We start from the raw sequence: 22,582 nt of genomic DNA, 5'->3' as shown, positions 1-22,582 counted from the left end.
CTCTTCAGAGTCTTTACAAAGAGTCGTGCACTTTACAAATAAACGCTGCTACCTCCATTTAGTCTTCCAAAGACAACTCGGTTCTGAGCAAAATTTAACCTCCATTCCAACACAAGCTTCTAGCACAAGGCGGTAAGAATGTCTCTCACCCTTCACAGTTTTGGGTACACACGCTGGGAAAGTTAACAAAGACCTGAAAGGTCAAACCATTTCGACTTTACATTGGCTGGCTTCTTACCTCAGCTTATGAAAGCTGCTGTCTTCAAAGATGCATCTTAAATGCAGGAATACAAAAGCCGTGCAAGTGTTTTCTCTGTTCTTATGACAGATCGGGCTTTTCTTGCCTCTAACTCAACAGAACTTGACTAATTAGTTTATTTCATATAAAAATTACCCAATGTACAGCACAGGAAATGGGATTCTTTAATAGAAATCCACACTTATGTTGAAGTTATTTTGTGTAATTTATTTTTTTCTAAATTTTCAGTATTTTTTTATCAACAGAACTGGAAGGCAAAATTAAACCCTTCTTCACTACAGAGTGGAAACTTGAGAGAAAGGCCCTATAAGGACACAACAAGGTTGCAGTTCCTCACACACCTACCAGTTATGTCCTCGTATCATTTAATTGCAACAGGAAAGGCAATCTGCTTTTTTAATCAAGACTCCCTTTCCTCCAACCAGAAGAGCGGCTTGCTTAGGCAGCGTTTCTTTTGTCCAGTTTCCTAGTGGAAAGTTCTTCACCAGTTTCCTAGTGAAGAGTGACCACACTGGAAGGTCTGGCACTTCCCTGAGGCTGGCAAGCTGTGTTAAAGTGTGCCATGAGGACAAGCACATCGTAGGGCCTCAAGCGTACAGCTTGCTATCAGCCCATCTCAATCTAATCCATTGGAAAGGCTCAGAGTTAAACTAACAGTTTATCCCTCCTAAGCCGAAAAGAAAGTCCTGCAGTGTTTCTTTTTATCCTGCAACATCTGCTTAGATTAGCAAACACAAACACGTGTGACAGAGCTCAAATGACAGCTACTTCTGTGCAGCTCTGAGCGCCACATGTGGCATCTATGGCAGCCGCAAGATGTTTTAACCCTGCTGGCGCCAGCTGTATCCTGAAACACTTGTTCTTTTTCAAAGTGCTATTTCACAGTATGTACCAAAGAGCAGTTGCAACTGTTTTTTCATGTTTCAATAAACACAGGTAAGACGTGTAGCATTTAGACTGATACCAAGTCTTAAAACTGCCTGCCTAAAACAGCTTCAGGTGGAAATATCCACACAACCATCATTCAAAACAAACAGCTATTTGTTACTCTAGCTACTTATTTGACTACTGAGTGTCACAGATGTGTATATGAAGTGCAATGACAATAAGGGGGTTTTGTCAATTAAACGTTATATTCAGACAATGGCATGGTGCCACACTAGTCCTGATTACAGGGAGTCACAAAACTAATGACTGCTGACAGGTCTCTTCAGTTTGGCTCTGCATGGCAGGCAATTATCATTTAAAAACGCAGCACTCTTAACTGGTCTGTCTGCTGACAGACCTTTGTTAGCTTCTTCAAATTCAAGATTAGGTATCCCTTGCAGTTTGGGCTGCTGAATTATTTGTAGCAAACAATTTTTCATTGAAAAATACAGCCCACACACAAACATGAATAGAGAGGAAAATTTGACATCAAGCACAAGTGGCAATTCTCAGACACTAGGAAACCATACAATGACATCCCTCCAAAGAAGACAGAAGGCATATGCCTTTAAGAAACAGTGTCCTGTGCTGCTAATAAGCAGGTGACTATACTGCAAGATTTCATGTGAATGGACACCAGTGTTTTCTCCCTCACACGGAGATATGTGATAGGACCCTCAGCTCATGACAACTGTGCTTGGAATACCACACTGGAGAAGGACACCCTGAAAGTTTAAAAGCCACAAACAAGAAACTTCGGTACTTTCCACAATGACACCTTCCTTTGGAAAACAAAATGCAACCAAAGCAGCTCCAAACTACTAGGAACTAAATCAAGTTAACACCCAGCTTGCTAGCTAGTTAAGATGTCAAAGCTGAAAAGGAAGAAAACCCGCACACATCTGAAAAGCTATTTCTGTTCACACCCACTGCTTACTGTGAGCTACTGTGGAAAAACTTATTTATCTGCACAGTGACTTTTGAGAGCTTACCCCTTTTCTACTCATATTGTATATGACCAAAAGGAAGCCTGAAGAGATTAGGATCATATGAAACTCCATATCTGAAGTTTCTAAAAATCATGAGTAAAATCTAGGGAGATAAAGGAGATAGAAAAAGAATCAGGCTTACTGCTGACACTTCCAATTCATCTACTTCCAAAGGACTGTTTTTATTATACAGATTAGAAAAATGGTTTAGCACTAATCAAAAATCAGATATATCAGATCTTCCTGCATGTAAGAGAGCTCCAGCCATTGAGAGCTTGCAGTTGAGAAGACAAGGGGCGGGGGGGGGTGTGGAAAAATAAATTGTATCAGCACTGTCTTCTGCCACAATGCTCGCATACCTGGTCAGCAACTCCAGGCAGGCAAGCAGATATGAAGCTATTCCTCCTCATTATTTGACAAGCTGCTGGATTCCCTGTTTACTGCTAGAAATCCTATTAGACAAGCCCAACTACAGCTCTGTCTTCCTGAGACCTGGTTCTCCCATTATATCCCACATGGAGGTAACCGAAAACCGTTTCCAAGCTTTGGCTATTAGCTATATCACACAGTCAGAACTTACATCCATCCCCATTGCTGGTGTGGTATTTTGAAGCAAGGGCTTAGTCACTGGTATTTTGCTGTTTGTTGAGCCATTTCCAGCAGCTGGAGGCAACGTATTCACCGTATGATTGTGAAGTGACATGGTCCCTCCAGTGACAGCAATGACTGGCTGGGAGGCAGGAAGCACCCCAGAAGCCTGGAGCTGTACCACAGTGGGCTGGGGGAGCACCACTGACTGACCTAGAACACAAGAACAAACAGGAGTACTCGGCATATGACATGAAATAGTTTTGTACGTGACCTCCAATACAGGAGGTAGAAAGATCTGCTTTCTCTCATGGTCTGCACAATTTATCTCAGGACCAATCCTACAGCATTAGTATATTCCACAGGATAGGAATGGGGAGAAAAAAAAAAGCTGAAAAGTTTGCAGGGCTCTTAATCCATCCTGCAAACCAAAACCACACATATTAAATGAATCAAGCTTTCTCCCAAAAGCTCTTCGGTTAACAAAAGTCGATACTTGTTAGAAACATTACTCATTTCAGTATTGCTAACACTTGATGCACTTTGAGCAACTTTTTCAAAGAATTAGCCAGCTTACCTCAATCCTCCTCCCTTTTGTCATCCCTACTTTATTGCTGTATTCAATGGAAAACTTACTACACAGAAGTGACTCATACTATACAACCAATTCAGAAACCGCATAGAGAAAGAAGATGAGCGAGAAAGAACAATGCAAGTTACACTTTCAAAACGTAAGTTAAAGCCTCAATTAACACTAAGACATGACCAATTTTTTTTTTAAGTGTCTTATGTAAGAAATTTTATGCACAAGCCTAACAGAACTTAAAGAAAAGCAAGCAGAAAAAATGAGGTAATTTTGACAGAGTTTGAAATGGAATTAAAAAGTCACTTCCAAGAAATTTCAGTCCAAGAACTACATTTAACTCAAGCAGGTGCTTGAGTAATATTCTGTTGTCTGAAAACACATGAATGTGTCTCTAATTCTTTGTAACAGGATGACCTCGCCAGCTTTCAGAAACAGCACGTTCCATCTGAGCGTTCCAACCAAAATGCACGACAATGTATTAGAGCATTTACCCAACCTCTGGAAGGTGAAAAATTAAGTAATTTACCTAGCGCTAAGATCTTTTATGAATGAGGTGTAGGATTAGATCTCCTGTTTTGTAGAGATAATCTCGAAGACATCATAAGTTAGTACTACCCTATTTAAGGACCTCAGATGGTGAATTTGAGTATTTCAACAATCTTCTTAGTGCATAAAGTATGGGATGCTCCAAGATCATGCTTTCTTCCATAAGCTTTTATGAAAGGGACTGTAAAAATATCATTCCTCATGCTCCTCTGAAGATAATGGCATATTTCAATCTGGTAACTCCAACTTGTCACGTGCAGGGGATTTTGATTAATGAAAAAGATCCTTATGGTTTTTGTTATGGTAGTGGCACAATAGAATTTTTAAACACACCATCAGTTAAAGTAAATACATGGCATGCAAATACTTTCTCAAAAGTATTTCCTCTACAGTGCCTTACAGAAACTACTCTCCTGACTTTTCTCCAGGGAGAAGCTGATCTTCACAGTACTATACTTATATCCAAAAAATCTATATCCCCAGCATTCCTTACTCCAGATGGCATTTTATCAGCTGGAACATCAGAAGGAATAAGAATTAGGTCACACTGACTGTGCTGACCTGTGTTTTAAGCTGTCTAAAAATCTTAGGCATGTTGTAACAAATGTCAGCATCTCCAGCTTTGGCTTAACTCCTGATGGAAGAGCAATTAGTAATGAAGACAAATTTTTCACTAATGTAATAATTTCTAGATACGTGCCCTTAAGTATTTGTCTCCTTTTCCTTCCACGCCTCAGTGCCTGCGCAGACAACTGCAAGAGTCTGGAGCCATCAGCTGGTGAAAACACGCAACTGCACCTGACAATTTCAGCAATGCATGACCCTACTGCCTTAGCTGAAGAGTAAAATAATGCTTTGGATTCAGAAATGAAGGCTCAAGCTACTTCAAAAGTGTTACAGGGCAAATGGAGGAATGAAAAATTATCAGTGGACAGGAGATCACCTGCCTCTTGTTAACTAGCTTGCAGCTGTAAGCAACTTTTCTAACCTCTGACATGGCTCTCAACTTTTAGCAGATTTCACATCCTATTTAATGCTCTTTAGTCAGATAAAAAGCCATAAACTCATGTTCCCACCATTCCGTGTCAGAGTTTCATGCGGGTAAAATAAAGCTTTTATCACTCCTCCTAAGCTTTCAAGCCATCCTAACTAATTCTGCTGGATCTTCCTTTGGTTACAACAGAACAGCACTGTAACCATCTTATGCACCATCACAAGTAAAGCAGAGCAAAGGGTCCCCAGAGAGATCCTTCCAAACCAGCAGTTTTATCTCCACAACTGACAGTGCGCAGCATAGTCTCTTTTGCTATACGGTCTTCCATTCCACATAATGCCCAGGTGAGTGTTCTTTCTCATAGGACTATGAGAGGAATAAGGCCATCTGTTCAGCCTAAAGCTTTTTCAGTAAAGCATGTAGGACCCCTCTTTTTCCTCCTACCCCTCGTTTCACCCGCCAAATCTAACTTCATTCTAGCGACCATCCCAAACAGACATAGTGTTTACCCCCAAGACCTGCCTCAGTCAAGACAATCCACCTACCTTTAGGAGGTGCTGGCTGGATGTTAACAACCGGCTGATGCTTTGGCAGTGGCATGAGCGTGGGAAGAGTCTGAATAATGATGGTTTTAGCTGGGATGCCAATATTAGCCTGAGCTTCAGGTACGGCAGGCAAAAGCGGCTTCGGTTGGATCAAAGGCCTGGACGCTGTCTGACTACATCTCTTCAGGGTCCTCACAGAAGAATTATTTGCTAGGAAAGGAAAAAGAGTCAGAGTTGGACCAGAAGATATAAAATAAAGAATTCAAACAGTAATAACATGGCTTCTGGTATTTTTTTTAACCCATCTATAATATTTGTTAAAAATGGACCTATCTGATCACAAATTCAAGTCAGACATGACAGGATATACTAGTGTCTGTTAGTTAAACACTCGTATGCAAGACAATATACATACTATCTACAGAATCAAAGTAACTTGGTCTCATACCAGACCGAGAAGCGATGCTGACAGCAGGCTTCTTGCCTCCATCTCCCTCAGGGGATGCAGGGCTTCTGCAACTCTTGCTGTAGAGAGAGATGGGAGACATCTGGGAGCTACAGCTGAAGTCCACATCATCCTGCAGACAGCAAGTACATGAGATTAATGATACAGAAACACATAAAAGTGTCTCCTAGCAGTTCAGAGCATAACTGCCTTTCATCACATCTGTATTGCTGCTGCAGAAAACAGGAGGTAGGTTTTGTTCTGCAGTTTTATTCTGGTGAATGCTAAGTACCACTGAAAACCAAACAAGTACTTCTCCCTTTCAGCAGAGCGATGGGAGGCAGAGACCAACAACTGCTAGATTCAGAAGCCTTTAGAAGGCATTCTGTTTGGCAACCAGGCTAATAAAGACAACTGAGGAAACAGAACTGAATATGCTCTTTTTAGAATGGCTTACAACAGAAGAAGAAATAAAACACCACTGAAGGGAAGTTGTTTTTGTAAAGGTTAGAAAAATTAGCTGTTTCCTTTTATGCCATGAAGTTGGTCAGACAAATCAATCACTGGGCTTTTTTTTGTCATAGCTGGTTCTAAGTGACTGCTGCTATCTGTGTTACATGGAGGTTTCTGCATACAGGCACATTCTGCACTGGAGAGTCCACAGATGATGGAGAAGGGACTGAACAGTTTGAAGTGGCTGGTGATAAAGGTTCTGTCTTCACACTTGCATCTGCAAGAGGCAGATAAAGAAATTTTACTGTACAAGTTTTTAGCAATAGGAGATCAGTAAAGAGCACACTGCCCTACACCACCTATTTAATTCCTGAAGCAAGGCACACCAGAAAACATAGCAAGATTAAAGATACCGAACAGCTTAGCTTGTAGGGCAGTCCTCTACAGCTGTACCCATCCTACAGAAACACAGCATGACGGCTCATCACAGAGCTAAATGCTGTAGGGAATCAAATCATTTCACATAAGTTACCACTACCCTTAAGCTGTAAAAGCTCACCCTTGTGGGATGGGGGTGGAATAGACACACCTATAAAATACAGAAGGTTAATTACCTGTATAAGCATGGCCTGTAATATTCCAAAGGTCTGAGTCCCAAGACATCAAATCCAAATCAAAATGAAAGTTATAGAGATCATTTTCCTGAAATGACAGTTCAGAAAAAGAAACAATACAAAAAGACAATATACATTGAAACCACCAGCCATTATATTCATATCCTGTTTTGGGTTTGTGTGGCAAGGTTTTGGTAGTGGGGGGGCTACAGGGGTGCCTTCTGTGAGAAGCTGCTAGAAGCTTTCCCCATGCCTGACAGAGCCAATGCCAGCTGGCTCCAAGAGGCCAAGGCCGAGCCCATCAGTGACAGTGGTAGTGCCTCTGGGATAAAAGATTTAAGAAAATGGAAAAAAACAACATGTGGGAGAGCGATTGCAGCCTGAGAGCGAGAATATGCGAGAGGAACAGCTCTGCAGACACCAAGGTCAGTGAAAAAGGAGGAGGAGGAGGTGCTCCAGGTGCCAGAGCAGAGGTTCCCCTGCAGCCCGTGGTGCAGACCCTGGTGAGGCAGCTGTACCCTGCACCCATGGAGATAACAGGGGAGCAGATCTCCACCTGCAGCCTGTGGAGGACCCCACGCCGGAGCAGGTGGATGCCTGAAGGAGGCTGTGACCCCATGGGAAGCCCACACTAGAGCAGGCTCCTGGCAGGACCTGTGGCCCTGTTGAAAGAGAAGCCCATGCTGGAGAAGGTTCCTAGCAGGACTTGTGACCCCATGGGGGACCCGTGCTGGAGGAGTCTGTTCCTGAAGGACTGCACCCCGTGGAAAGGGCCCATGATGGAGCAGTTTGTGAAGAACTGCAACCCGTAGGAAGGACTCCCGTCAGAGAATTTTGTGGAGGACTCTCTCCTGTGGGAGTGACCCCACGCTGGGGCAGGGGAAGAGTGTGAGGAGTCCTCTCCCTGAGGAGGAGGGAGCAGCAGAGACAGCAGGTGATGAACTGATCACAACCCCCATTCCCTGCTCCCTGCACTGCTGTGGGGGAGGAGGTAGAGAAATCAGGAGTAAACTTGAGCCCGGAAAGAAGGGAGGGATGGGGGGAAGGTGTTTTAAGATTGCTTTTCTTTCTCATTACCCTACTCCAGTTTGATTGGCAATAAATTAAGTTAATTTTCGCAAATTGAGTCTGTTTTGCCCATCACAGTAACTGGTGAATGATCTCTTTCTGCTCTTATCTCCACCCACGAGCCTTTCATTATATTCTCTCCCTCCTGTCCAGTTAAGGGAGCAAGAGAGTGGCTTTGGTGGGCACCTGGCATCTAGCCAGGGTCAACCCAACACACATTCTTACAGGTCTGGAAAACAAAAGAAAACAACACAACTATCACTGCAGTTGCCTTAAGGCACACACAGATAAAAGCCCTTAAGGGGGCAATTCTCAACTAGAATACACAAGACAAGACTTCTTTTAAAGCTTAGACCTGTAGGAAAGGAGCATGTCAGTTTAAGAGCACCCCTAATTATTGCACTGTTATCAGTAATTTGTAAAGCGAAAGTGCTAAGTCCAGTCATTGAATCAGCTCATAGAAAGCACAGGTTTTAGCAACTTGCTGCCATCTTCCCCCTCACCTGCATTGAAAGATTTACCTAATGCCCTTCCATCATCACATCTCAAAGCACTTTATAAACAAAAGCAGCACCAGTGGCAGTCTACCAGCAGGAAAGACACAAGCACTGATTTGCTCAACGTCTGATGAACAGTATGTATTAGGTCTCCCTATGTTTGAATAAACTGACATCATCATTTTCTAAAGCCAGGAACACCAGTTTCCTTTTCCAACAGAAAAGAAAAAAAGACTAAAATCACTTCATAAACATTATTTACTGTGTTATCTTTAAAACAATGATCAAGCTTTTTCTCCATTTTTTCTGCTGCTGCATCTGCCTCAGTTTCCTACTCAAATGTGATGTTTTTTTGAGCACTTGCATGAAAAATATAAATATCACATACCCAACTTATACAAATATACAGTGAACATTTCTTGCTAAAAACTATCCTGCAAATGCACCTTTCCTTATGTCCTCAACTTGCTCAGAGTCTACAGACTTCATAGCTATTAGTACTTACAGGCTAGGATGAAGAAAAAGCTCATCAGAGTGCATTTATAGGAAGAATGACCAAAAACCACAGCCTGAGCTGTGCAGCAGGAGCCTCCACACAGGTAACTAATGCTGTCCTGCTGATAAACAATACCTTGCCCTTGTGAAATCAAGCAGTTCCTGCATTTTCTCCAGTGCCTGGCTCTACAATGCCTGTAGGAATGCTCTTAGTACCTGAAGGTTCTGTTGGATAACCCAGGGGTTGTGCTGGAGGTGGGTTAGGAGCTAGTGAGCAGAAAGAAGGCAGGGGAAGAACACAGAGTGGAGAATCCATGAGGCAAATGCCCTGGGGCAGAAAAAGCAGTATGTACAATCAGACACTAAAAAACACGGGGATTGACGCATAAATTTGCAAGCAAAGGTTTTAGAATAAAATCCTACAATAGATAAGAAAACAAGAAGCCATCTTATAGGCAAGCTGATGAAGCACAGCGTTGGTGGATGCAGAGGTAACGTCCCCATGCTCCTCCACACCACTTCTTTCCTGCAGCTCAGACGCTCATCGCCCCAGCACCGCCTCGCGCGGGGTTACCTCCATCAAGTGACAACACAGCTTTGCCTCCACACGGCACCTCACACTTTCACCTTAAACTTTCTTCTTTAAACATGGCTTTTAAGTCTCTAGCTTTGACACCGACGGTTTGGTGAGATGCTGACAACTCTGTCGCTCAGCCGCTAACGCAGCGGCGAGCGGGTGAAGCCCGGTGAGACACCGGCGCTCCAGCCGCCCAGCTCCAGCGTCTCCTGCCGGACGGCCGCCATGAACCCGGGGAACGCCCCGGGGGATGCCCCGCCGCCGCCTCCAGCCCCCGGGCCGGGCCGTGGGGGCACACGGCCGGCGCGGGGAGCCCGGCCTCCCGCCGCCCCGCCCGGTACTCACGTCGGGCTCGTCCCTCGGGGCCCGCCGCGGCTCGGCGGCGCCCAGCAGCTCGCTCAGCTCCTCGCCCAGCACCGCCTCTGCGGGAGAGACAGCGGCCTCAGCGCCGGCCCGGCCCCGGCGGGGAGCTCCCCGCCGCCCGGCCCCGGCCCCCCGCCCCCGAGCCCGCCGCCGCCGCGCTCACCCCAGTCGAGGCCGCCGCCCGGGGCCGGCAGCAGCCCCGCCGGCTCCCACTCGGCCTCCGCCGCCGCCATCGCTTCCGCCTTCCTCCCGAAGCCCACGTCTCCTTCCGGGCACTGCCCCGCCCCTACGGCGGCCGCCGTCGGACACGGGCCGGCGGCCCGGCGGGGCGCGTGGGGGGCCCCCCTCCGGCCCCTGCCCGCGCCGGGGCTTCGCCTCCGGAGCCCAGGGCCGTCCCCACCCGCACCCAGGACACGGAGGCGGCTCGTTAGACACGGGAGTTTATTCAGGCCCCGCTGACACGAGCCCGTCGCCAGAAGCGCGAGTGGGGGGAGCCGCGGGGGAACGTCCAAGGGGAGGGTGGCAGCTCCGTGAGGGGAGGGGGCTGGCAGCAGGCGAGGGAGGCGGCCCACGGCCCCAGGCTGGTCTTCAGAGGCCTCCACGCGTGGGGGGTGCGGGAAGGCAGCGCCAGGCCCAGGGCAGGGGGCGCACACGCAGCGTGGGTGCGGTCTCCACGCGGCAGCACGGGTCCGGACTGCGGCCAGAGGCGTGAAGTCCCTCGAGGCCCCGGCAGCAGCTCCCGCTGGGTCTGCAGCGCTGGGGGACGCGGTGGGGTTTGGTCACGGCCAGGCTGGAAGCACAGGAGAGCCAGAGCTGGCGTTACCCCCTTCGGTGCAGCACAGAAAATAGCTGGTCCCCCCCTTCCCCTCCCAAGGGGTGTCCCCACGTGGGAGCACCCCAGCCGAGAGGAGAGCTGCCCAGGTGAATCCTCCACACGTGACACCCAGCAGAAGCAGGGGGGAACGTTTCCAGCACGCTGCGAGAGCACAGAGTGCTGCGAGCGTCTTGCCAGCGCGCACCTTACAGATTGGCGTCGTACGCTGCGTTGGTGAAGATGCCCGGCGATCCTAGGTCACTGGAAAACAGACACAAGGGTGTCACCTTGGGGGAGAGGGCAGGAGCGTGAAGGGCGTGGGTCAGTACAGCCCCCTCAGCCCCAAAGGGGCCCCCACTGTGTATAAAAGCAGCCTCACATGGGCAGATATGGGTGACAGTGGGGTGACTGCAGGGCTGGGATGGGCACAGGGCAGAGCCAGCCTCCTGCAGAGCACAGCTCTCACCTGGTGGGGTTCAGGAGCTTCTTCTTCTCTTCTGATAACAGTGTGAAAATATCCACGTCGGTAGTGCAGATAGAAAAGAAATAACCAGAACTGTTTAGTGAAGGACTTGAGAAGCTGCAGCAGCAGCATCTGAAATTGAGCCAAGTTTGACAAGCACAGGATGGAGTGGGGAGAGGGATCTGAAGCAATTGCCTTCTACCCCTTTACAGTTGTGTTTTTCTAGCTCTGCCCTCCAAACCTGGCTGCTGACACTTCCAGCTGGACAAACTATCAAGGAGGTGATGCTAGACCAAAGTGACTCGCAGCAAATAAAGCACGTGGACTGAGGCAGTCACATTGTTAAACTCTTCTGATCATTCCACCTTACCCTGGGACTCTGTAACCTCCTGGTCTGAGAACCCCCAGCCAAAGTGACCAAAGTGTGGGAGGTGTTTTTGTACCTCTGTTACTGAGCCGCTTGGCAAGGAGGGCAATGAGTGTCCCTGAGAGCACGATGACAGCTAGAGCCAGAGCCGTGCCGCTGCTGTAAGCCAGGACTTGCTTTAGGAAGGGGGCACCGTCCTCTGAAACAGATCAGCAGAGCTACAGGTTAGAAAGTTGTCAGAAGGACTTCACAGCACCCAAGCTGCTGGGGTGCCCCACCACATTCAAGATGTGCTGCAGGAGGCTGAACCCCCCCCAGTGCTAGAGGAGCAGAGGGTCCCACCGCACCTTCACAGACAGGGGCATGCCTGGTCCAGTTCCCTGTGGCCTCACACCAGAGCATCTCTGCTCCCATCCGAAGAAACCCCTCCTCACAGGAAAAGGTGCATGTAGAGTTGTATGTGAAGTTCCCGTGCACGTGAGAGCAGCTCAGCTGTCCTCTGCTGGGAGGGTCCAGCACAGGGCAGCTGATGGCTGGAGATAAAGCACAGCAGTACCATCAACAGGACAGGAATGATGGTGGTGGGAAGGGGACATGTGGGAAGCCAGGGGATGAGCTACCATGGACAGGTGGTACTAAGGGGAAGGGGATGCTGGGGTAAGCAGTCTACTACAACAGAGCACTTCCAGACACGTGTGTGATCACAAGATCTACCTTTGCATTGTGGGGTGTCCCCAGTCCAGGTCCCCATGGCTGTGCATTCATGGCTCTTCAACCCCATCAGCACAAACCCCGTCTGGCAGGAGAAGTCACACGTGGAGCCGAAGGCAAAGTTCCCGTGGAGGTGGGAGCAGTTCAGCTCTCCCCAGCTGGGAGCACTGAGCATTGGGCAGGCGATGGCTGCAGGGGTAGAGATACACTTCAAGCAGGAGCCTGGGGACTATGAGACTGAACTGTTGAGACTAGAGAATCAAGACACTGGAGAACATCCTAGGGTCAACCCAAGGCCTGCAACACCTTGAGCAGCAACTCTACCTTTGCATCGTGGGGCATCCCCAGTCCATGTCCCGGTGGCCGTGCACTCACGGGTCTCTGGCCCCATTAGCACAAACCCCGTCTGACAGGAGAAGGCACATGTGGAGCCAAAGGCAAAGTCCCCGTGGAGGTAGGAGCAGTTCAGCTCTCCTTGGTCTGGAGCGCTGAGCACCGGGCAGGTGATGGCTGCAGAGTAAAGAAGCACACTTCAGGAGCTTGAGGACTGGGAGACTAAATTGTTAGGATGAGAGGACCAAGACACCCAAGAACATCCCAGGGTCATCCCAAGGCCTGTGACACCTTGAGCAACTCTACCTTTGCATTGTGGGGTGTCCCCAGTCCATGTCCCTGTGGCTGTGCACTCGCGGCTCTCTGGCCCCATCAGCACAAACCCAGTCTGGCAGGAGAAGGCACATGTGGAGCCAAAGGCAAAGTCCCCATGGAGGTGGGAGCAGTTCAGCTCTCCTTGGTCTGGAGCGTTGAGCACCGGGCAGGCAATGGCTGAAGGGTAAATGGGCACAATTCAAGGAGGAGCCTGGGTACTACAAAGCTAAACTGATGGAATGAGAGGACCAAGACACCCGAGAACATCCCATGGTCACCCCAAGGCCTGTGACACATTGAGCAGCAACTCTACCTTTGCATCGTGGGGCATCTCCAGTCCATGTCCCTGTGGCCGTGCACTCATGGCTCTCCAGTCCAGTCAGCACAAACCCCGTCTGGCAGGAGAAGACACACGTGGAGCCGAAGGTGAAGTCCCCATGGAGGTGGGAGCAGTTCAGCTCTCCTCGGTCTGGAGCTCTGAGCACTGGGCAGGTAATGGCTGCAGAGGTAGAGACACACTCCAAGCAGGAGTCTGGGGACTGTGAGGCTAAACTGCTCAGACAACACTAGGATGTTCCCCAAGATCAGTGACACCCTGAGCTCTAGCAGCAGCTCTACCTTCACAGCGTGGGGTATCCCCCGTCCATGTCCCTGCGGCCGTGCACTCACGGGTCTCTGGCCCTGTCAGTGCAAACCCTGTCTGGCAGGAGAAGGCACATGTGGATCTGAAGGTGAAGTCCCCGTGGAGGTGGGAGCAGTTCAGCTCTCCTCGGTCTGGAGCACTGAGCACTGGGCAGCTGATGGCTGCAGGGATAGAGATACACTTCAAGCAGGAGCCTGAGGACTACAAGGCTAAACTGCTGGGATCAAAAGGCTGGGGAAAATCCTGGTGTCACCCCAAGGCCAGTGACACCCTGAGCTCTAGCAGCAGCTCTACCTTCACAGCGTGGTGAGTCCCCAGTCCAGGTCCCCATGGCTGTGCACTTGCGACTTTCCAGCCCCATCAACACAAACCCCGTCTGGCAGGAGAAGGCACACATGGATCCGAAGGTGAAGTCCCCATGGAGGTGGGAGCAGTTCAGCTCTCCTTGGTCTGGAGCACTGAGTGCCGGGCAGGCGATGGCTGCAGGGATAGAGATACACTTCAAGCAGGAGCCTGGGGACTATGAGACTAAACTATTGGAACAAAAGGACCAAAACACTGGAGAGCATCCTAGGGTCATCCCAAGGCCTGCGACACCTTGAGCAGCAACTCTACCTTTGCATTGGGGGGTGTCCCCAGTCCATGTCCCTGCGGCCGTGCACTCACGGGTCTCTGGCCCCATCAGCACAAACCCCGTCTGGCAGGAGAAGGCACATTTGGATCCGAAGGTGAAGTCCCCATGGAGGTGGGAGCAGTTCAGCTCTCCTTGGTCGGGCACACTGAGCGCTGGGCAGGCAGCAGCTGCAGGGTGAAGGGGCACACTTCAAACAGGAGCTTGGGGACTGCAAGGCTAAACTCCTGGGATCAAGAGGCTGGGGAACATGCCATGTCACCCCAAGGCCAGCGAGACCCTGAGCTCTAGCAGCAGCATTACCTTCACAGCGTGGTGAGTCCCCAGTCCATGTCCCTGCGGCCGTGCACTCACGGGTCTCTGGCCCTGTCAGTGCAAACCCTGTCTGGCAGGAGAAGGCACATGTGGAGCCAAAGGCAAAGTCCCCGTGGAGGTGGGAGCAGTTCAGCTCTCCTCGGTCTGGAGCACTGAGCACTGGGCAGCTGATGGCTGCAATGGGAGAGCAGGTCTCAGGAACAGGATAGATGATATTAAATCTAGGCATTAGAGCTGAATCCCAATCAAACAAAACCAAATCTATGGCGATACGTCTTTGGTTTACCTTTCTCATCCAGACAAGTCTCACCTCTTCAAAACATAGTCAGTACAATAATTTTTCTGCTATATGAATGATTTCCTGGGGAGGGCGGTTGCAGCTCTGCCAGAGCCCTGTTTATCCCTTGTGCTACCCCCGGTCGCAGTCCCCGGGACAAAGGTCCATGGCTGCTGCAAGTCCCACTAGCCTCCCTCCCTGGAGGGGAGCAGAGACCTGCCCCATCCTTGTCACGACAGCAGGGGAAGGACACCAGGTGGCTTTGGACTGTAGGGGACAACTGCAAGCAGACACAGGGCAGGGTGCGTGAGGGCAGGGCAGGCAGCCTCATCCCTCGCTGTGCCCACAGCAGCGTCAGCCTCGCTGCAGCAGAAACCTGTGCTTGTTTTTGGAGTAAACCTAACTGTCAATGCTTGCTAACACAACTTCATTATCAGCAAAGGTGACTCATCTGATTCTTTGGAAAAAAAAAAAATTAAAAAATCAATCATACGTACAGCCATCGGGCAAAGCTAAGCTGGGAAAGCAAGACTTTGTGAACTTGAAAAGCCTGGAGCAGGCAGGCTCAGCCCAGCTTGTTTGCAGGGACATCTACAAAATTGAGAGCCAGCTCCTGACCCTGCCACCACTGGGGATGCTGGCTGTGGGACACTCACATCACATCTCCTGCCTGTTCCCCTTAACTGCAGAAAGCTTTGCTGATCTCAGATGCCTAAAGCAACCCCTGAGTTGGACCATAGGACCACAGGCATCATTGGGAGCACTAACTTCAAGGCAGGCTTTTTGTTTTTTAAATATATATACAGAGACTGTGTTCACCCCCTGCTGGGTGTCCCAATACAGAGGGTGCCCAGTTGTGTCCCGTGTCTGCTCCAGTCCTCAGTTCATCCCATCCTTTTGCAAGGCTGCAGATGCACCATGCAGCAGCACAGGGAGGGTGAAGCAAGGCTCTCACACCCCCAAAAAAGCCCAGCACCTCTCTGGAGTGCCCAGTGCCTGGCTGCAAACCCTTGAGCTGCTGATAGGAAGACTTTCCCTGCCCCTGCAGCGTAACATACCACAACTTTCTCTCTTCTGCGGTTTCCTGCTCTGCTCCATCCCTCCCAGCTTATATCTAACCTCATCTCATGGGTCCTCACCCCTGCTCAAGGCAGCCCAGCCCTGCCAGCACACACCCTTCCCCCAGCCATGGGACAGCAGTCCCCCTTCACTCTTCTCTGAGGACCCCCAAGATGCTGAGCACCTTCCCAAGGTGGATTGGTGTGGGCTTGGGGCAATGGAGACCATGCCACCGGGGTGATGGAAGTGCCAAGACACCATCCTGCCCCTGGGCTCAGTGCACAAAGGGTGCTGGCACCTGTGTGGGATTCAGGACAGCAAGCAAGAGCACTGGGACAGCTGGGGAGAGCAGGGGGCTTCTCCAGAGCTCACAGCCACTCTGTCCACGACAGCCTTATCAGGAAACTGCTCCCCGCATGCAGCACCAGGAGCTGCTTCCCTGAAGGGCAGGGGCATGGCAAGCCTAGCCCGTTGCTTGCCTGAGCAGCATTGGGCACGCAGGGCTGGCCCCCAAAAACATCACTGCCGCATCCCTGAGACCCCCAGCCCCTGGCAGGCCCTACCTGTGCACGTGGGGGTGTCTGCTGACCACTGCTGGGAAGGCAGGCACCGCAGCATGTCCACTCCTCGCTGCTCAAACCCCTCCTGGCACCTGAACACGCAGGTGGAGTTGTAGCTGAAGTCTCCGTAGGGATGGCTGCAGTTCATGCGCACTCCCTTGGGCTCAAGCTTGGCGCACTGCACAACTGGGAGAGACATGGCACCGCCAGCCCATTAGGAGCACATCAAACTTGCCCGCTCTGCCGCTGAGGCAAGATCTCCAGTGGGGAGGGAGGGATGGGGAAGAATGGCTCACCATCCTCGCACTCAGGGCCATGGAAGCCGGGGTAGCACTCGCAGCGGTAGCTCCCAATGGTCTCCACGCACTCGCCACGCTGGCTGCATGGGAAGGGCTGGCAGGAGGCTGTGCACACAGAGGATGGTCATCAGGAGCTGCTGGCCACCCTGCTGAGGTCCCCAGCCCACCCAATCTGGGTCCGTGCCACAATCCCCCTGCTCACCCCTGTAGCACAGCGCCTTTTTCTTCTGGCTGCAGGGCTCATCGTTCCACTTGCCCGACTCCTGCGGCCTCTTGATGTAGATCTCCACGCAGTCCTGGTTGGAGCGACGGTTGTTGGGCTCCCTGGCTGCCCAGTTCTCTGCCTCCTTTGTCAGCGCCTTCCTGGTGCCCACCCAGGTCCAGATGCCATGCAGCTTGCGGATGCCAATCCAGTAGTAGCGCTTGTGGAAGGGCAGGCTCCTGTTGAGGTACTCGATCTCCTGCTTGTTCTGGATCGCCACCAGGTCAGTGAAGAAGGTCTGGCAGTAGTTCCTGGCCTGCTCCCATGCGTAGTCCCCTCGGTCACTGTAGTGGTATGTCCAGGCACCCACCTCCACCCATGTCACTGCGCCTACGAGAGAGGATGAGGTCTGGGATTCACACAGAAAGGACAGGAGTCAGGTCAGGGATGGGGGTCACTTGGGACGTGAGGGTGGGCTAGGGCTGGCATCAGGGCCAAGAGATGCCAGCGACCAGCTGGGTGAGGGAAGGGGACAAAGGGACAAGTGTGGGTGAGAATGGGGCTCTAAGGGTACATGGAGACCTGGATGGATCAGGCATGGCAGAAGAGGCTGAGGTGGGACAGAGGGGAACAGCACAGGGATGAGGAAGGTGGGGGAGACAGGGTGAAGGCTGAGACAGAGGGCAGCATGGGATGGGGCAGGCAGAGCACAGGTAGCAGAAGACCCCCAAGCGGTGATGCCAACCCCTCCTCCAGCACGAGGGGTGAAAGCCCAGCCTCACAGCCCTGCTGCCCTGCACACAAAGATTTCCCAAAGGGGAAAAGCCAACATCAAGATGGTTCCTTAAACACAGTTCCTTCCTGGAGCACAGAAGTGTACCACTTCCGTTTTCTTGCTTTACACTTCTACGTGAGAGTCAGCTCAAGGTAAGCTCAAGGCACAGCAATGAGCATGCCCTCAACCTCAAAAGCATTTGGATCCCACGCTGCTCATCTGAGCCAGAGATGGTCTGAAGAGTCTTGTAAAATTCAGTATTGCAAAACAATGTCTTGCAAAAGTCAAGTTCACATCCTGGTCATGCCCACCAGTCAGGGCAAAGCCGGAGATTAACTGGAACACACACCCAAAAGTGAAGGGCACTTTGCTGAAACCCTGCTCTTATTTACAGCATTTCACACCACAACTTGATGCAATCAAAGGATTTTAGCCACAAAACAAAAGCTTCCTCCCTCCTCCCCAGAAGCAGGTGTCTCCACATCTGCAAAGTGATACAGGGATCATATTTCCATCTGTGCAGAAGGTGAGATGGGGAAACAAATTTGCTCCAGACAACCAGCCTGGGGTACCCTATGTCTCAGGAGAGCGTATCACAGTGTGGTCATGCAGTCAAGGGTCTGGGCATTGCAGATTAGATGCAAATCTAGGGTTTACCAAGCCTAATTAGGGCTCTAGTTTGGTCAATAATTATGCATTTTTCTAAGCAAAAGTCCCATAATTTTTCTGGTTTTCCTTGTGAAAGAGCAAACTACGCACTTTGTTCAATAAAACTGAAGCCAAGGAAAACTTGGCCTTCAGCAACGGCCCTCCTTTTCACCCCTTGGGAGCTTGGGGCTGCAGGACAGAAGCTCAGGGCACTTCCTGGGAGCCTGCCCCATCTTCAGCTCCTACCACCCACCTCCTGGCCCTCACTACCTCCCCAGCATGGCTCGGGACAGCTGCTCTGCTACCCTCGCACACGCCATCCCCAGACCAAGAAAGACCATCTGCTACGTGCCCATCCTCCACATGCTATCCTGCCTCTTTCCTCCAGCTCCACCAGTAACACCCTCTCTGTAGCACAGCTCATCCTCACTCCTTCCCCTCAGCGTTATGTTACCTCTCCCTGCCCCACTTGGTGCTGAACCCCCAGGTGGGTGCTGTTTTCCTGCCTCTTTTGACCTCTTGGCTCCCCTGGCAGCCCCCAATGCCTCCCCCCAGGGCAGTGCTCAGCACCCACCACACTCAGGGTGCCTTTGCATTTTTGTTTTCCCCTCAGAGATAAATCTCAGCCTCCTCCTGACACTTCTGCATTTGCCTCTGTTCCTTAGCTCAGTCATGAAAGGTCCTTTAGAAAATAACCCAGCTCTCTAGGATCTCTAGGAACAGAGCAGGCACTGGCAGGTTTTGCACTGTGCAATGCTAACATGTGAAGGAAATACCTTACAGGCAGCAAAACCAATTCAGTTTCTACTCTGATTTATTCTTCTGATGTCAATTAGCAGCTTTGACTCTGTGTGGTGCTGCCCCAGCTCTGTGCCCAATGCTTGCACCTGTGGGTCCTGTGGCTATGTCTGTGCCCAGCTCTGCAGCTGGGCATGGGTATAGTCAGCAGGTAGATATGCTGCTGCCTTTCTCCAGTTCATGGTACAATGCACTGGTTGCCATGCTGCATCTGGGGAACCAGATACCCTGTGGGGACCCCGCACATGGCTTGGCCCTCCTTGGGGAGCACGGTCCTGTGATGGGTTTGGCTGGAGGGAGCTGGCCGGGGCAGACGCAGCCCCCTGCCAGCCCAGAAGTATCCAGCCCTGGGGCTGGCAGCCGTGGGGGGTGTGACTGATGAGCCCCCAAAATAACATTGCTGCCCTTCTCCGGTTTCCCGGACCTGCAGGCTCCTCGGCAGCAGGGTCACGCTGGGCTTACTGAGCAGGCGGCAAGCGGCTTACCCCATGCGATGGCAGCGATGCCCAGGTAGCAGATGCCACAGGAGCCCAGAGCCCACGTCCTCCCAGCAGACTGCAGTCCCACAGCAGTGCCCTGCGTGCCAGAGAGGGAGGTGTGAGCATGCATGTCCCACAGGAGCTCACGCACCCCACTGTGCACCCACGCCACTGCCAGGTGGTCCCGGTAGCCACAAGGGCACGTTGCTTGTACCGGGTTGCATGCAGGCATGCGTGGTGCCGCTGGCCAGGTACGGCTCTGCTGCAGAAAGGGCCCCTCCAGCGAGGTGCTTTGGGGGGGCTGTGCCCCCAGCACAGCTGGGCTCTGGGGGAGGAGAGGCTGTGCCAGCAGTGCAGTTCACTCCTGGGGAGCCCCTAAATCTAGGGCATGCCTTGTGCCCCCCACCCCTCCCCACCCACCCAGGGCTGGCATCTGCCTCCGTGGCGGCAGTACCCTGTGTGCCCGACACGGCCTCGCTGCCCGGGGCAGGGTCTCTCTGGGGCAGCCTGGGTCCATCCCGTGGGTGTCTGGCAGAGGCACCAGTTCCTGGCAGCACCTGCCCACAGCCCTGCCCTCCCCTAACCCCCTTTTCCAGGTAGACCCTGACTCATCCCCAAGGAAAGGAGTGGGACCTACCATGTCAGCGCTGCGGACGCGTCTGTCCCTTGGCAGGCAGTGGTGCTCATACTTCCTCTGAGCACACAGCACATCGCTCCCTGCCCTTGGCCTCTTCCCCTCCCGCCCCAGCCCTGCTGCCAGCCCGCATCCTGCCCTGTGCCCCTGCCTGCCCCACCGCAGGGCTCTCCCACCTCCAGAGACCCCGCTCCCAGCCCAGGGCCGGAGGGGAACAGTGGGGTCAGCCCTGGCCACAGCCCTGGCCGGACTCAGCTCAGCACTTGTCCCACGGCATGGGAGCTGGGCACATCCCCACGCCACCACGGGAGCCAACCTGGAATGAGCTGGGCCTGCCTGAGCACCTGTGGAAGGGTCCAGCCCCAGCCCATGATGCCCAGGGCACCGAGACCTCCCCGACCCACCATGTCCACGTCGCAGTGCCCACACCAGCGGTCGGAGGACGGAGGAGGGATGAGGTGTGATGAGCTTCCACACGGGCTGAGCAGGAGCGTGGCTTGCAGCCTCCCAGCTCCTGTGCCAGATGCTCTCCTTGCTCGCAGGCTTTTTGCTCTGGCTGTGAATCTTCATATATCGTTTATAAACAGTTACTTACACAATGTATTTTCCTGTCTTTGCCTTTAAGTCTTTAGGAGAAAGGTCCAAGAACATGCCAGAGGAACTTCCACTGAGTTGTAAATATCCTTTATAAACTTCCACGAATGTTTCAGGAACATGCCTCATTGTGTCACCTCCCCTTGGATCATTCTTGAATCATCATAAATCTTTCCTTACCCTGTTCTGCTTCTAAGTAAAATTGCCTTGGCAGGGTTTTCTGCAGGAATTACTCTGCTCACTTCCAGCTAAAGCCAAAGAGAAAGCTGTGCAGGTCACATGCATTTTCCATTTCCAGAGAAAATGATGCTGCTCTAGTGGGACTCATGCTAGACAAAAGGAGGAACCCATCCAAGAAAAGCCATAACCCACTACAATGATTTTATACTTAGCCATTGTAAATTAAACTTGGTTCCTGTCTCTGGATATCTTCCTTGCAAAATATTTTACTGCAATTGTCTATTTTTATGAAATTGCTGAGGATGAGTCTGTATGTCCAGTAATTCAGGAGCACCCGCTTTCTAGCAGCTCGTGTGCAGAGGGTGCACAATTATGGCAAGGGAAGAAGCAGTCGGGCAGGCAGAGAGGCTGAGGGGCAGCTGCTGGGGCAGGAGAGCATCTCAAAATGCTGAGGGTCATGCAGGCAGGGTGGGAGCTGCCTCTCCCATGCAGTGGGACACCCTCTGGGAGTCAGAGGGGTGCTCGCAGGTGCACAGCCCCAGGGAGGAGCAGGCTGTGCCCCTGTCATTTTCACTTCTGCTGAGACCCGACATGGTACAGCAGAGCAGTAGAAAAAAATATTCCCACCTTTATTTTTGTAACTACAAATAGCTTCTGGTATTGTTTTAAAAACAGAAGCAAGGTGGCTGAGACCCAGAGGCTGCCACTGTGAATGGCAAAACGTGGCCAAGCTCAAAGCTGTTTGTGTGGGGACAGGTACCCTGGGCTCTGAGAGGGGGTCCTGCATGGCAGGACCAGTACCGAGGGTTGCTTTGCAGGTAGTGGAAAAAGGTACAGGTGGTGGGAAGGAGAAAAGACCCGAATCAGCTCTGCTGGGAGCTGGCTAATCACCAGCAGCCCTTTCACGTCTCAGGTGGTTTCCAAGGCCGGCTTCCCAGGAAGGATTCAGGATGCTGTAGGGCACATGCTCCCTTCTGGGTTCCTTCCGAGGAAGGGCCTGTCCCTGCCTTACGGGCTGAGCAGCGCAGGGATTTCCCAGGCAGCAGGATGGGGCATCCTGTCGCTCCAGCCACCCCTCTGAGGGCACAGCACAAGCTGCAAGCCAGGGCTTCACTAAGCAGGGACTCAGGGGAGCAGGTACAAAGACACTTTTCTGTGTCACCTCCTCACCGTCCCTCTGGGCCCTGCAGGGATCTGGAATAGAAATGTGCCTCCTTTACTGTGTGCTGGTCCTGAGCCACAGATGGAGGTGATGATGCTCTCTCCCATGAGAGCCCTGCTGCAGGCTCTATCTGTGGGGAAGGGGCACGGGTGCCTCATGCATGCCATCTCCAAACCACTGCCGAGGGTGCTGTGCAGCTGGCGGGGCTGGCCAACCCACCCGCAGGCTGCGACTGCAGGGCTTGCCAGAGGGAAGCAGCTTGGCCGCTTCAGCTGTCGCTGCCCGCCCAGGCTGATGCTCTCGGTGTGCTCGGCCGTGCTGCGGGCAGGGTGTCATGCACAGGGCAGGGTGCGATGCCTGCATGAGTATCCCAATGG

General features: G+C 51.7%; 2 protein-coding genes across 6 annotated transcripts in view; both read right to left on the bottom strand.

Moving 5' to 3' along the window:
• Window positions 1-10,193, bottom strand: part of ATF6 (activating transcription factor 6) — an 82,643-nt gene extending 72,450 nt beyond the window's left edge. For all 4 annotated transcript variants that reach the window (XR_012629898.1, XM_074876786.1, XM_074876787.1 and 1 more), the window contains exons 1-7: window positions 10,110-10,193; window positions 9,929-10,005; window positions 6,947-7,034; window positions 6,515-6,609; window positions 5,883-6,012; window positions 5,435-5,644; window positions 2,756-2,976 (exon numbers count right to left, since the gene is read on the bottom strand). Coding sequence is in view for 3 of the 4 variants with exons in the window: in XM_074876786.1 (XP_074732887.1) it covers window positions 2,756-2,976; window positions 5,435-5,644; window positions 5,883-6,012; window positions 6,515-6,609; window positions 6,947-7,034; window positions 9,929-10,005; window positions 10,110-10,179 (891 nt within the window). In the remaining variant the exon portion in view is untranslated. The remainder of the gene's footprint in view (window positions 1-2,755; window positions 2,977-5,434; window positions 5,645-5,882; window positions 6,013-6,514; window positions 6,610-6,946; window positions 7,035-9,928; window positions 10,006-10,109) is intronic.
• A 180-nt stretch (window positions 10,194-10,373) lies between these two features.
• Window positions 10,374-20,962, bottom strand: LOC141946646 (P-selectin-like). 2 transcript variants are annotated; one of them, XM_074876782.1, is made up of 18 exons: window positions 20,273-20,962; window positions 19,642-19,732; window positions 16,936-17,325; window positions 16,731-16,838; window positions 16,438-16,620; window positions 14,527-14,712; window positions 14,208-14,393; window positions 13,887-14,072; window positions 13,568-13,753; window positions 13,263-13,448; window positions 12,941-13,126; window positions 12,626-12,811; window positions 12,305-12,490; window positions 11,938-12,123; window positions 11,667-11,789; window positions 11,227-11,257; window positions 10,966-11,021; window positions 10,374-10,736 (listed from the first exon to the last, which is right to left on the bottom strand). In XM_074876782.1, exons 1-17 carry the CDS (start codon window positions 20,837-20,839, stop codon window positions 10,967-10,969), a joined length of 3,222 nt encoding a protein of 1,073 aa, XP_074732883.1. In that variant the 5' UTR covers window positions 20,840-20,962; the 3' UTR covers window positions 10,374-10,736; window position 10,966. The 2 variants fall into 2 exon arrangements, with proteins under 2 accessions (XP_074732883.1, XP_074732884.1); XM_074876783.1 differs by having other exon boundaries at window positions 20,674-20,792.
• Between the last annotated feature and the right edge of the window lie 1,620 nt (window positions 20,963-22,582).

The sequence above is a fragment of the Strix uralensis genome, chromosome 8, assembly GCF_047716275.1.
Source record: "Strix uralensis isolate ZFMK-TIS-50842 chromosome 8, bStrUra1, whole genome shotgun sequence".
NCBI lineage: Eukaryota > Metazoa > Chordata > Aves > Strigiformes > Strigidae > Strix > Strix uralensis.
The sequence above is the reverse complement of the archived record's forward strand: the minus strand, read 5'-3'. Positions and strand labels throughout refer to the sequence as shown.

Coding starts and splice junctions, on each gene's coding strand:
- LOC141946646 (XM_074876782.1), bottom strand. CDS start 20,839: ATGAAGATTCACAGCCAGAGCAAAAAGCCTGCGAGCAAGGAGAGCATC. Junction 16,621..16,730: donor TGGCCCTGAGTGCGAGGATG/GTGAGCCATTCT, acceptor TGTCTCTCCCAG/TTGTGCAGTGCGCCAAGCTT. Junction 13,754..13,886: donor GGACTCACCACGCTGTGAAG/GTAGAGCTGCTG, acceptor CTATCCCTGCAG/CCATCAGCTGCCCAGTGCTC.